The 14,550-nt window shown below is 36.3% G+C and overlaps 3 protein-coding genes across 3 annotated transcripts; 2 read left to right on the top strand and 1 right to left on the bottom strand.

Annotated features, from left to right (window-relative positions):
* The first annotated feature begins 5,973 nt into the window (after window positions 1-5,973).
* On the top strand, window positions 5,974-6,525 carry LOC105970534 (uncharacterized). Its single transcript, XM_088821277.1, has one exon. It carries the CDS (start codon window positions 5,974-5,976, stop codon window positions 6,523-6,525), a length of 552 nt encoding a protein of 183 aa, XP_088677403.1.
* Window positions 5,995-8,175, top strand: LOC148768577 (uncharacterized). The gene is made up of 3 exons (XM_088821926.1): window positions 5,995-6,637; window positions 7,220-7,898; window positions 7,997-8,175. The coding sequence occupies exons 2-3, from the start codon at window positions 7,338-7,340 to the stop codon at window positions 8,099-8,101; spliced, it is 666 nt and encodes a 221-aa protein (XP_088678052.1). The 5' UTR covers window positions 5,995-6,637; window positions 7,220-7,337; the 3' UTR covers window positions 8,102-8,175.
* Window positions 8,176-8,421: 246 nt separating this feature from the next.
* On the bottom strand, window positions 8,422-12,155 carry LOC105970602 (lipoic acid synthase 1). Its single transcript, XM_012995431.2, has 4 exons — window positions 11,591-12,155; window positions 10,694-10,905; window positions 9,710-10,089; window positions 8,422-8,798 (listed from the first exon to the last, which is right to left on the bottom strand). The coding sequence occupies exons 1-4, from the start codon at window positions 12,037-12,039 to the stop codon at window positions 8,688-8,690; spliced, it is 1,152 nt and encodes a 383-aa protein (XP_012850885.2). The 5' UTR covers window positions 12,040-12,155; the 3' UTR covers window positions 8,422-8,687.
* Between the last annotated feature and the right edge of the window lie 2,395 nt (window positions 12,156-14,550).

The raw sequence follows: 14,550 nt of genomic DNA, 5'->3' as shown, positions 1-14,550 counted from the left end.
CTTCACTAGAGAACCAGCTGTATCGTGACCTGTCCTTGAGTTCCACCGAGGACCATCCCAAGGGCCAGTGTTCGTGCAGTCCGAAATCTAGTGGGAGGTCTGTGCATTGTAGTCGGGGATTCGATCGCTAGAATAGTCTTGGATGTCCAGTGTGTTCTGAAAGTTTGTAATCATTCTAAGTCTCTGGCCAGAGCAGACTAAGTGATGATTAGAGAATTCAATTCTCTAAGTCATGCACGTAACGATTACAACATTTAGAACGATCGCACGGTCATTGAACATATAGAGAGGTCTCGATGAACCAATGCCTCTAGTTCAATCGGGACATATGAATCGAAGGGACCGTACTGTACGTCAACTATATCTGAAGGTTTTTGCAGGCACTTCATTTGCATCTAGGGAATCATGACGCGTAGTTGCTAGACACCAATCTTGATTCGTTGGGTGATTAAGGTGAAACGAGCATCATCTTAATCGTATCTCTAAGGGACGAGTTTTGACCACAAAGGGTTGTGGGCCCACGGCTAGCTTACACCTGAACCATCGAGGGTCACACTGCTCGTGCACATGAGATCTTTGAATAAACGGTCAAAGGTAAAATATGTTTATCTTTGCATGATTGGAAGTCAATATGATTGGGTCCAACATTCGAAATTTGGAATTATGAATGAGAATAAGAAAAGGAAAAGAATAGGCGAACATTGTAGTGGACTTTCTAAATCGGGAAGTTTCCAAATTTAGAAAGTGCACTGAACTAGGGTTTCCACTTTTGGAAAGTTGGAAATTGAGAATTGGCACACGTAATGACGAGGACTTTATAATGATTCCGAAAATGTAATCGTTGCAATTTTTCGGTCATTGAATTGAGAGAGACGAGCAAGTAAAAGTACTAGTGAACTTAAGTTGTTGAGCCCGGTCCAACTTAAGCCCGCTAGGGTTTTATGCAAGACACTATAAATACAAGATTTATAGGTCTTACACACACAACACAAAACCCTAACCCTAGCCGCTTACACTCTCTCTCACTCGGCCCTCTCTCATCGGCCATCGCGCCGCCGTCGCCGGAAAGTCGCCGGAATCGGCCATCCATTGGCCGATCCCTTTCGGTACTATTTTCCCTCTTTCTTTTCTTCCGTTATTTCTAACTATTACGTGTCTAGTGCTACGTGTTTAGTAGATCGAAGTATACGAGGTGAAATCCGAGAGGAGGAAGATCGAAGATCGAAGAATCGAGGAGCAGCACACGAGCCGAAGCCGGACGCAACCCCACGCGCCGCCCGAAGACCGCGCGTGAGTTACACGCGCCCCCGTGGCCGTCTCGCCGCTGCTGCCGCTCCACCGCTGCTGCCCTGGATTGTACGGATTGGTTTCCGTAGCAATCTCGTCTTGCTTCGTGCGCCTACCTCACGCTTCAAGAGGTAAACTCACGATTCATTGTTCTTGATTCGTATACGTTTAAATTAAATATGTATGGTCGTTCTTGTATGATTTTATGTGAATACATGAAATTGATTTATATGTTACGAGCATGTTATTTGATTTAAACGCGAGCATGCTAATTGATTTAAATTCGGTTAAATAATTGAGCATGTATGTCGTTTTTAAATTTCGCTGGAAGCGCAAAGGTACGCAATTAATTGTTATAATTATCGGGCATGTGTTTATGTGTTTTAAAGTTGTTTAAATCGCATAAAATTTTTGTTTTCCGCTGCGTACACGTGCCCGAAACCCAACAGAACGACTATCTTTCATCGTTAATAGAAGAAGAGGAAAAGGTTTACATGAGCTCTGACAGTATGTGCGTGGACGGAACAAGTTCCAAGATTAATGCATAAATTTACTCGACCGAGTTTCTCAATACAATATCGTGCTCCGATCTTCCCCCGTATGAGATGAAATTAAAGAAAGGCGTTCATGTCATGCTCATTAGGAATATCGATCAAGCGAGAGGTTTGAGCAATGGAACTCGTCTCCAAGTTGAAAGATAGGGCATGCACGTAATTAGTTACAAGGTATTATCGGGTAAGAATGTTGGCGACATGGTATTTATTCCTCGGATAACTTTGATACCTTTGAATTCCACATTGCCAGTTAAATATCAAAGACGACAATATCCGGTGATTATATCATTTTCCGTGACAATCAACAAAACTCAAGGCCAAACTCTCTCGCACGTTGGATTTTACTTTTCAAGGTCTGTTTTCAGTCACGGTCAAGTAGCCTTGTCTCTAGTGAAGAGTAGATTTGGAATAAATATTTTAATCAAAGGCAATCCGATGAGTTGTCCAGTGTTACCAGCAACGTTGCGTACAAAGAAGTATTCGAAAGAATATAAAGGTACACATTGACAAACATCATTTATTGATAACATGTTCATATTTATCCATTATTTCAATGTGTACACTCTATGTATATTTGATTGTAGTTTCGTGGTCTTCTATAACAACATTCAGATTCATGTGTAAGACTGGTGCATTGCTTTGATTTCAGTCTCAGAGTTATTTGCTACATTTCAACATGGATGGTGTTTAAAATATTGTAAGTTTATTTTTTATGCAGACTTTTTATTGATAAATTAAGATACAAATTTTTATTTTTTGTTCAATTGTATTCTTTACATTCTCGAATTTTTTTTCTTCGTTGGTTTGTTACATTAACTCATTTAGATTTATTTAATTAATCCTCGTGCATCACACGGGTGAGTTACTAGTTTTATAAATAACGGGGTCTCAGTAATAATATAAAATGGTGTGGATCCACCCTAATATGCCCAAAGGTTTTGGGTGTTCTCACTAATAACCCCAACTATAAATTAGGGTTAATGAGATAACCCCCTCATTACAAAAAAATATAAGGACTAATCACCGATAATTATTTTAAATGGGTCAAACCCCTCACATTTATCAATTACTAAACTATCCTTATATTTTCTAATAGCAATAACCCTCCACCATTTTCTTCCAAGTCTTCAACCGTTTCTTCAATGTAATATCTTCCCAAATTTCTGTCAGTCTGCTATATTTCTACCAAGAAAATCGCAAAAAAATCTGCAAAATATATACGATCCTTTCCCGGTTGAAATAATACCCTGGTTTGCTACATTTATTCACAAAAAGAAAAAACTGAGATTTGTGCGAATTGCAGAGAAATACAGGCCAACAACAATGGTGAAAACTAGCAAACTGAAGACAAGTAGTTTCCTATACATTTATGGCTCCCCTTCACTTCTATTAACCTAATTTATGTGGTTTTACAGCATAATCTATGTTTTTCACCATTCTCAGCGTCTTCGAAGGACAAATCGAAGTCTCCTAACAGAAATACTATGCAACGGTAAGCCTGAAATCGACAATCGATTTTCACTTAGATTTGTTGCAGATTTAATTGTTATTTGATTAATTATGTTATTTTTCATACATGAATCACTGAAATTTTCTCTAATTTCAGTGACGCCCGAAATCAAAGAAACGCGACGACCATATGCGACAGTTCAGAATTCTTCCATGGTTGATTACTCAAAAATGCAGTTTGTAAACAAGCTTTTTTTTAATCTACAAATATATGGTTGCACTATTTGTTGACTCGTAAATATTTGTTTCCTATAAAATTTATTTTATCAGATTCCACAACAAAGAAGAAATCATTGCTTTGGCGAAAAGCATAAAATATTGTAATCATCTACACTCAGAGTCAACTATAAAAACCGAGTAGTTCACTATATTGTTCTCAAAGTCAACTATAAAAAAAAGATAGTCAACTATAATTTTTACGATGTGAACTATAAAAATTTGGTAGTCAACTATAAAAAATGGGTCGTTAGCTATATTGCTGCCATAGTCAACTACAAAAATTAGATAGTCAACTATAATTGTTCCGGTGTCAACTATAAAAAAATTGGTAGTCAACTATAATATTTTCATTAATTCACTATATTATTTTTCAATTTAAGATACTATGGTATTATAAAATTAAATACTCACGATAAAAATCTCATCTCCGCTGAAAACATGAATTTCATAGAGTAGAAAATAGATTGATTTCAACGACAAAAAATGAGATGTAGAAGAAAATGTAAAGTAGTGAGAAGAAATAAAGAAAAATAAAGAGAGAAAAAAAAGAAACAGAAACAGACAAGAATAGAGGAAATGAGGCAGAGATAGAAGAGAGAGGGAGAGATAGAGAAGAATAAAAGAAAAACATACGAGATGAGAGAAATGGGGGAAGAGAGAAGAGAGAGAAAGAGGAGAGAGGAGATAAGAATGAAAGAACAACACGTCAAAAAGTGGGGAAAAAAATGAAAAGAAGTAAATGAATGGAGAATATAAAATGACGGATAAGAGATGAATAAGAAGAAGTGAGAGAAAATAGGAGAAAAGCATGAACAAAGAATGCCATAATCAACGTTAACATAAGCTTAGAGAGATCACACAATTCAGACAATATTAAATGAGTTTGTTTACAAAGAATAAATTATAAATTGGGTCCAGACTATATTATTTTACCTAACGATGGTTTATCCCTATAATAAATCAACCCTAACAAAACAAAAAGAAAAGGGGTAATATGCTAGGAGCCCCTCAACACAAACTTATTTTGATGTGGATGACAACCTCAAATAAAATAACTAAATCCCTAATTTAAAATAAAATTTGATCTACATCCTTTTATTTTTGTTTAACCCGAAAATACCCTTAATATAAATAATAAAAGATTAGGTTTATCTCTCATTTCTCTCATTCTCTCTTTTCACGGTCTTTCACACCCCAATCTTTTCTCTCTTCTTTTCAACCGTTCCACCTCTCTCTCTTCCTCTCTTATATTTCTGTTGTCCAACTCATCCCATTCTCTCTCTCTCTTGCAAATCGATAGGGGGCAAACCGAGGATGCCACCGCCACTGCTGCCGAGATCTGAAGACTTTGAGGATCTATTCTTGATCCGTCGTCGAGCAGTAGAGTAGGGTGAAGGAAGCGATGAATAGATCTGAAGATCTCGAGGTTTTTGGAGACCTCAGCGACGGTGCGGTGGAGAGGGAGGGTGTAGAAGGAGGCAACGGAGGTGGGTCTATGGCGATGGCGGTGGTGGTCGTGGTCATAGAGGTGATGGTTATGGTGGAGGTGGCCATTGGAGATGGTGGTGTGAGGTTAGATCGGTGGTTGGAGGCGATTGCATAAACCTAGGGTTTTTTGACGGCGCTAGGGTTTAGGTTGACGGTTAGGATTGGCGGATAGTAGTTGGTGGCGGCTGTGATTTGTTTGCTCTAGGGTTTGCCGACGGCTGATACTATGTTTTGATCCTAGGGTTTGGAATATACGCCATAGTAAACCATAGTATACCGTAGTAAACCATAGTACGTTATAGTAAACTATAGTACACCGTAAACTATAGTACACCATAATATATCATAGTACACCAAAGTCTACTGCAATATTATTAACAACAGATAAAACTAAAACAAAATATAAAAAAAATATGTAAATCGGATTAAAAAAAAACATGTTTTTTTTTCGTAATTTTCTATATTATATAAATAAAGGATTTTTTTTTGTTTTATATTAGTGTAAAAATGATTAAATGAAGAAAGAGAAAAGAAAAAAAAAAAAAGAAAAAAGAAAAACGTGTGTTTTGTAAAAAAAAATTAAAATATTAGGTAAAAACTGAAAATATTCAAGACTAAAAAATGATAAATACAATATGAATTTTTTAATTAAAATTTGTAAGTGGGGGCATTTTTGAAATGAATTTCACAGAGAATTTATAGCAAAGATTTAATTAAGCTTGTCATTTAGTTCTAGTAAGTTTTCTCATTAGGACCTATATCTTAAAGCCTCCGAGAGAAAAAGCCCTAATATAAATACGCTTATTCTCGACCCCACATTTATTATTCATTTGCGCCGTCAACCCCCCTCCTCTTCAATTCCCTCCCATTTTTTATTTTCTAAATTTTTTGAATTTGTATTGATCAAGCCAAAACAATGTCTGATTCAAAAGAAGTTGAATTCGTTTTGAAAGTTATGGCAAACAAACAGAACAACAAACTACTATTCCTAGAAGCTGGTACTGATTTTACCGATGTCTTATTTAGCTTTCTGACATTACCGTTGGGGACCATTGTAAGAGTTTTGAATCAGCACTATGGAGATGAAAAGGCACCGCCGATGATCGGAAGCTTAACCAGTTTGTACAATGGCGTAGCCGATTTTGAAAGCGATAATTTTTTGTCGGAGGGTTGTAAGGCGATGCTTCTCAGCCCAAAAAGCTCCTCCGAATACGAACGCCGTCAACTAAAAATCGATATCAACGGTACGTTTCAACCGGCCAAGTACTTTTGCTGTGAAGACGTTAACTGTGTTCATTACAGACACGTAAATATAAGCATGCACTACGACGCTCCTGTTTGCCGATGTGGGAAAAGTCTGAAAAGAGAGCTTGTTATAAGGGATTCATCTGGCAACATTGATTACGGCGGCGGCGGCGGTGGTGGAATTTTTACCGTAAAAAGAGCATCTTTTTTTAATGTCCGGTGATATGCGGGTGGTGCCTAATGTGGGTGGATCAGTCATTAAAACTCTGGGCAATCTTGGCATTACGGATGCGGAAGGAGCCGAAGCAAGGAATTCGACTTGTCGATTGAATTATGTAAGACTCTTGATTACATTTCTTCAATGAATTTTGTTAAAAAAAAAAATAGGGTAAATTACAACCACCCCTGGAGTATGGTCAATTTACGAAAAAACTCCTCTTATTTGGATAATTACATCTACCCCACAACTATGATTTTTTCTTACACCTCCACCGTTATGGTGTCAAATTCAACATAATCATCTAGATTTCGTGGAATGCGCTCTAGTTTGTACTCATTTTGTGTTAAAATAAAGTTTCTGATGCACCACAATTTGATATATACAAGCCAAAAAAATACATATTATGATCACCTTGCTTCAAATTGTGGAGTTCAAATGAGATAAAACGTGTACAAAAGTGTTAATATTCCATATAATCTCCAAGGCTCCATTAAATATGAAACCGCAAGGGTGGACGTGTAAGAAGATTTATATTTGAGGGTGGTTGTAATTATCCAAACACGAGGGGGGTTTTCGTAATTTGACCATACCTCAGGGGTGGTTGTAATTTACCCAAAAAAATATTAATGTGTAACTTATCTTTTTTTTTTTTTTTTTTAATTTCTTCTCTTTTTTTATTTAAAAATGTATGTGTTAGATTATGAGTTTGCTGAAGGATTTATTACAAACTCGGATGGACTCAGTAGCCGTAAAAACCGAAGCAGGAATTTTATTTGGCGAGGAGGAGAAAGAAGCAACTCAGGAAGTCTAAGAAGATGGTTTTGAATTTGATGCTGCAGAAATCAAGCAATAAATTATTGTTTGCGCAGTCGGAGGAGGATTTTATTGATTTCCTTTTCGGTTTGTTGGTTATCCCTCTCGGAGGCGTTGCGTTCCTTTTGGGCGGCAACACTTCTCTTACCAAATTAGATAATTTGTACCGAAGTGTAGCAAATATTAACGGGGACAAATATCTGATTAATGCAGATACAAAAAATAGGCTAATGAATCCTAAGATACCTTATGGTTACATGTCCAAAACCCCGATTTTCCCTCTCAGTGAACAAACTGCTCCTCGACTGTATTACTTCAGTCGGCAGTCACATTGGATTTCTTCTACTAGTAGGGAACCTGGTATTGAGTGGTTGTCTTATACCGGTCGGAATCCTGCTATTGAGTTTCGAAGGTATGTTAGACAAGGACCGACAATGTATATGGTGAGTGATGATTTGACCGTCACTCCTTTTACTATGACCTCGACTCTTTCTATGCTCAACAAATTGAAAATCCCTTTATCTGATGTCAAAGAAGTGAAGATGCAAGTCGGGTTGCAAGAGGTAATAATATGAATATGATTCAACTTTTATTACACGTTCGCATTTATTTCGTTTATAAGTTAGGTCGTTAAGGTCGACTTGTTTTTTGGTGCATGCAGGCTTTAAGCATACTCAAGGCATCTCTTACATCCACTTGTGCTCTAACCAACGGCTTGAACATCAATCCCATCATAAAGAAACAACCTAAGAAAGAACGATTGTAAGGCTGTTCGTGCTTCGATCATCAATCACGTCTTGAAGAAACAACCTTAATATAGCAACAAAAATTGGTTATCTTGTTTCTTGTATGATCGATAATCCGTTCATCGTTTTTCTAACGTGCAAGTCAAGAAAGTCCATTGGACAAAACCAACAATCCTAAGTAATTGCTATATATATATATATATATTGTGTTTTTGGCCAAAAATCAAATAAGATTACAATAGAATCAGAAAGCATGCTTATGTACTAGTTACAATACACTTTCTGATCAAGTAATGAAAGGATAAAACAAGATTGGAAATCCAACAATACAACAACATACTTGAAGATCACAACCATCTTGTTATACCATTCATTGATTCAAGTTATAAAAACAGCAATTATTCTAATTGCAATTTACACCAAAAAATAAATATACAACTACACCGGACTACTTTTAAACATCACTCCGATTTGCTTAGAAAAGAAAGTAAGCAGAATATGATTTTCTTATTCCGTGGTGAAATGAGGCGCCAACTGAAACAAATGAAAGGCCCTCTTCACAAACGAATGAAATGGTTACGAAATCTTGAAAATGATCTTTTGGATCTATGCAGAAGAAGATGAAGCACGGTCTGATTCTATCATGGATTTGATATAGAATTCACCAGCCTTGTACGATGACCTCACCATGGGGCCCGATGCCACGTATCGGAATCCCTGCCACATAGACACAACAAACATCAGTTTTTTTGGCGACACATATATACATTAGATATAATGTTGCCAGCTGAATAAAATATATATCACCACAAAACTAAAAAAGCAAATCTGGCTATATTTACTTGTGTTGTGTGCATATATGTGTACTCATGCTACGGTTACAAACAAATCTGCTAAGATGGATCTTTGCTACAAGTTACGGAATCTAGCTTCATGCATGAATAAAATTGTTATAGGTGATTACCGCATCCGATCAGAATTTTTTTAAAGAAATAAAATCTTCACGTCAAATCCAACCAAATACGCTACTATAAACATGTCCAACAGATTTGTTAGATAACATTCATTTCGCCCATAGTATTAAAAAAATGACAGTTAAAAAAAAAAAAAAGAAAGAAAAGTTCAGTTTATTGATCAGATAAGCAGAGAAATAAATGCAATTCACACAATTAGCATAGACTTTTGCCCTTAAGAATTCCGTACAGAAAGGAAGGGATCAAGAATAATCTTAACAATTACTACTTCTATTTTGTTCCATAAGTCTGTTACTCGATACGCTATTCCATAAAAAAAATCATTAAAGGTAAACCTGGAAACATTAAGACGATAATTTTAGCAAGGAAAGTAACCATTTACAAAAACATTGGAGGAACCCAAAACATACAGAGATAGCACCGTATGAATATGGAGACACCTAGCAAGGTGGTCTTCAATGCTTATTCCCAGCTTAAATAAATTATATTCAAATAGAAAAGCATCGAAAACGAGAACATATTGCGTGCAATCAGGGGAAGAATACATGTAAAATTGACTAGAAGACAGCAATTCAAAGATTCATGTTCTCTCTCATTCATGTCATGGTAAGAAAACAAGTAATTTCCAATGAAACAAAAAGAAGGGAAACAAACCATTTGCGTGCCGAGAATTTGGTACTTCTCAAAAGTCTCAGGAGTAATGTATTCCGACACGGGCATATGACGCTTTGATGGTCGCATGTACTGACCGAGTGTCATGACATCAACGCCAGCTGCCCTCACTTTCTCCATAGTTTTCACTACTTGGTCCGGTGTTTCTCCGCACCCCAACATTATCGAAGTTTTGGTGAGTGTTCCTGGTGGGGCAAACTCTTTTGCCATCATTAAAACATCCATTGATTGCTTAAAGTTAGCACGATGATCACGAACTGCACTCTGAAGCTCTTCGACGGTTTCAATGTTGTGCGCAAAAACATCTAATCCTGATTTGGCAACTTTCTCCACACAGCCAGAGTCTCCTCGGAAATCAGGAACTGCAGTTTTGGAACAACATAGGCAACATGAAAATCAGCTCAAACTTCAAAGAAGGATTTTTTGATATATGCATCACCATCATTCATTACCAAGACAAATCATATATATAAATATCGACAAAACAAGAATATAATAACAAATAAAATTCACATAGACGTCTACGTTTACAGAAAAGAAAACATTACTCGGTTGAACATAATCTGTATGTTTGCACTTCCATTATGCATCATATGTGACATTTTCCATGGAGAACGGGTCTCAAAGTAGAAAAGGTAAGGTGAGGAATCAGCAATTTAATTTGGGCAGGTAATAGAAGCCATTCTTGAAGACAAATTACTGGATGTGTTGTTTGTAAGAATCTCCACTTCGAGAGAAAATATAAGAGGATTAAATTCTCTCTATATAGCATTCACAAAAGTCCAAGATTATTCCGAAGAAACAATAGCAGATTGTGGATTCTGAAAAAATCGCCGCATGGCCAATTTTGGACCATAGCTATAGATAAGGTCTTTATATTTTACTTCAGTGTGTAACCGAGTTTGCCATGTTCCAAGTTCACATGCTGGACTGATTTAAACACTAATACGAACACATAATTCATACCCAAGGCTTCTATAAGCATAGTTGGCTTCAGTATCTTCAACTTCTGTACAGTCTCCGCAAAATGTCCACTTCCTTGATCAGGTAAATCATCCCGATCAACACTCGTTATCACCACATATTCCAAACCCCACGAAGCTATTGCTTCAGCAACGTTTGTGGGCTCCTCAGGGTCGGGAGGAGGTGGAGTGCGTGATGTCTTTACATTGCAAAACCTGAATTGGTTTAGAGAGAACCCAATCAGAAAAAAGATGCAATAATTCAAGAATTTTTTCAAATATTTCCATTTCTCTTCTATTGAAGTAACTCAAGTCCCTATCAGTAAATGGGTAGTAAATCTTAAAAGGCTCGTCGTCATTGTATCATCTTAACATCTTCACTATTAAACTTCGTTGAACCACGTAACTTTGTTCTGGGACTATGAAGAAATAAAATTTTTATTACAATTTTCAGTTTGACTTAACTTGGAGCAACTGTGGTATGAATTACAATATTAGGAATTCTCTTAACGAGACTCTTGTCAGCCATCGACCCATGCATCGAGCAGATTTAAACTCAATTAAAATGGCACTTATTACCAAGACAACTAGAGTACCAAATTACCTTACACGTAAGAACAAAAACACCTCGATTGATTTAAAACTTAAAACTCTCTAACGATACATACGAAAGGTAAGAACTTGTGTTTCATTCATTCAACCAACATACTAAATTTCCATATGCAACATTTTCCACCGGTTTACAATAACCCATCATTTCAATAATCGCATCACTCGTATTAATCTACCCCTTCGATTAGATAAATCAATACATCAAAGGCAAAGTTCCAAAGCTAAACAAACCTAAAAAGCAACAAATTCAGCACGAGAAAATATATTTTATATCGAATTCAATCCATACCTGCAGCCACGAGTACAGGTATCACCAAGAATCATAATCGTGGCGGTGGCGGTTCCCGTTTCACCTCCAGACCAACACTCGCCCAAATTAGGGCACTTAGCCTCCTCACAAACAGTATGCAATTTCAACTCCCTCAATTTCTTCTTGATCTGCGTGTACTTCTCCCCACCGGGGATCGATTCCTTCATCCATTTAGGCTTCGGCAATGGCTTCTTCTTGGTGCCCACCTCCACAGAATAACTCTGGTCCGATTGAAGCTGAACGAATTCGCCCAGCGTCGGCGATTCGGCGGCGAGGCGGCGGCGCAAGCCATCGAGGGTTGGAGGGTAATTCTGGAAATCGGAATGAGGCTGAGATGGCGTGGTTGTGGTGGAGAAAAATTGGGTGAATCTGGAGAGAACGAAGAGGGAGGATTTCGATTTAAGGGATCGAGTGGCCAGGGAATTCATTTTTTCTTCCCTTTTTTTTTTCCTCCCAAATTTCTCTTTGTATTATTATTATCTGTGTATTTCTTCTTTATATATATGGGGAGGGAAAATGGATTTTGTCAATTTCTGATTTCTACGGGTGGACCGTGAGTGGTTGAATTTGGAAGTTGATATGATACTTTTTCTTTTTTTTTTCTTGTTTCCTTTTTTATTTTTTTGGGTTTATTCTAAATAAGTTCATCATACGCTACTAATTGATAAAATGATCCAGACAAAAAATATTTTTATACGAAAAAATCATACAAGGTCAAGAGGTGTGTAAAAAAAAATTAAATATTCCTTCACATTTTTTTTTTTGAAAACAATATTCCTTCACATTTTAATATGCTTCAATTTCATTATTTAACTCAATTTAATCTCAATTTGACCCCAAATTTCACCAATTATTCAATTTTAACTCATAACCCAATTTTGATTGTAATTTCGCTCGTTGCCGTCGTTGACTTTTTTATGTCTGCTTTTTCCGTCAGTCTCCGACGTTGACTTTTTTCGATTAGTTTTTCTCTTTTTTATTTCTTCTTTCTGCCGTCGCTGACCAGCAGTTAACGTCAGTCTCGGGCGGTGTTGATTTACTTTTGTACCCGTTTTATCTTATTGGAACTCTACGTTTTGAAGCAAGCTGATCATAATATGTGTTTTTTGACTTGTATATATCATATTGTGGTGCATCAGAAACTGTATTTTTACAAAAAACGAGTAAAAACTAGAGCAAATTTCACAGAATCTAGATGATTACGTTGAATTTGACACCATAAGGGTGGAGGTGTAAGAAAAAATCATAGTTGAGGGGGTAGATGTAATTATCCAAACAAGAGGGGTTTTTTCGTAAATTAACCATACCTCAGGGGTGTTTGTAATTTACCTAATAAATTATGATGTCTGTATATATTTTGTTTTTGTAAATTATAGTTGAGTTTTCATTTTTTTGTAGTTGTGATTTGTTATTTTAGTAGTCTGTTCCTTAATCGACTATGATTCATCATAGTCGATTAATATGCTTCATAGTTGATTAAAATACCTCATAGAGAAAAAAGGTTAAAAAATGGTAAAAAAAAAATATTTAAAAATAAAAAAATGGAAAAAAAAGAAATAATAAAAAAATAATAATCAAAATTAAAAAAAAAAAGAAAAAAAAGACACGGCTGATGGGTCATGAGCCGGATAGTGCTGATGAGGTGGCAAAAAAATGACATAATTGGAAAGAATGGGTGGTTGAAATTAGGAGTGTGTTTTTCTCAAATGGTCTAAAGTAGTTTGGACTTTTCCCTATTAAAAGAAATATTGAGGGGGTTATATCAAAGAGCCCCTAATATTATTACTTTCACGGGTCAATAAATCAAACAAAATAGAAAAGGCTAAAAAAATAATAATATTGATGTGGTTGGGCAGTAATATTATTGTGTTTACAGTAATTTTACTCTCAACGACAGTACAATTACGCAAATGTACTACCGACAACAGTACAATTACTGTCAGCAACAATGCAATTACTGTCAATGAGAGTAAAATTACGGTCAACGTTCAGCGGCCGGTGTAAAAAAATGAATAAAATTAGAAGAAGAAAAAAGTCAACACTGGAGACCGGCGCAGACAGTCGGTCAACTCAGAAAACCGACGGCGTAAAAAACAGAAAACAAAAAATCAACGTCGGAAACCGACGGCAAAAAGAAGTTTCAAAAAAGAAAATGTCAAAAGTGAATTTTTATGGTTAAAATTGATTAAATTGAAGTTAAATTGGTGTTATAATTAGAAATTAGGTTTAAAGGGTTGTCATATACATTAATTTTTTCATTTATTTATAATACATACTAAATGGATGAGCTTATAGGCAAAAGAGATATAGCCCCCGAACTTAGAATAATAAAGATGGTTGGTTAGGACTTATCCATAAAGAGCCCTTTAAGTTTTTATTGTTTTTGAGATAGATTACGGTCACACATGAGATAAGGTCAAATTACAGAAAAATACAATCATGTTTGGATAATTACAACTACCCATCAATTATGAATCTTCTTACACGTCCACCTATATGGTGTCAAATTCAACATTATCTTCTAGATTTCTTGGAATGTTCTCTAATTTGTACTCGTTTTGTGCAAAAGGTTTTGTGCAAATTCTCAATGCCTAGAAAAAGGTTTTGCAGAAAGAAGATTCACAATTCTTAGGCAATGGTGAATGAGGAGAGAAAGAGAAGACGGTGGTCCCAGGCTCACCGTGTGTGCAGTCGGAGAATCAGGATCTGGGTTGGACATTCGGCACGTGTGACGCGGTTTTGGCTGTTGGGGCACAGACTGCAGGTTAGTGATGTGTAAATGGAGAACGAGACAACAACACACTTAGCCCCGAAACTTGGATAATTTAATTATGTATTTTTGGCCAAATCCTTCTCTCCGTCTAATATATCTTCTGATTTTACATAAGCTTATATTTTTTTGTTTTTTAGGAACCGAAAAACAAGAGAGAGCAGCAGTA

Source organism: Erythranthe guttata, chromosome 8 (genome assembly GCF_056151865.1).
Source record: "Erythranthe guttata isolate IM_541 chromosome 8, IM_541, whole genome shotgun sequence".
Classification (NCBI taxonomy): Eukaryota; Viridiplantae; Streptophyta; class Magnoliopsida; order Lamiales; family Phrymaceae; genus Erythranthe; species Erythranthe guttata.
Note: the sequence above shows the minus strand (reverse complement) of the source record. Positions and strands in the feature narration are given on the sequence as shown.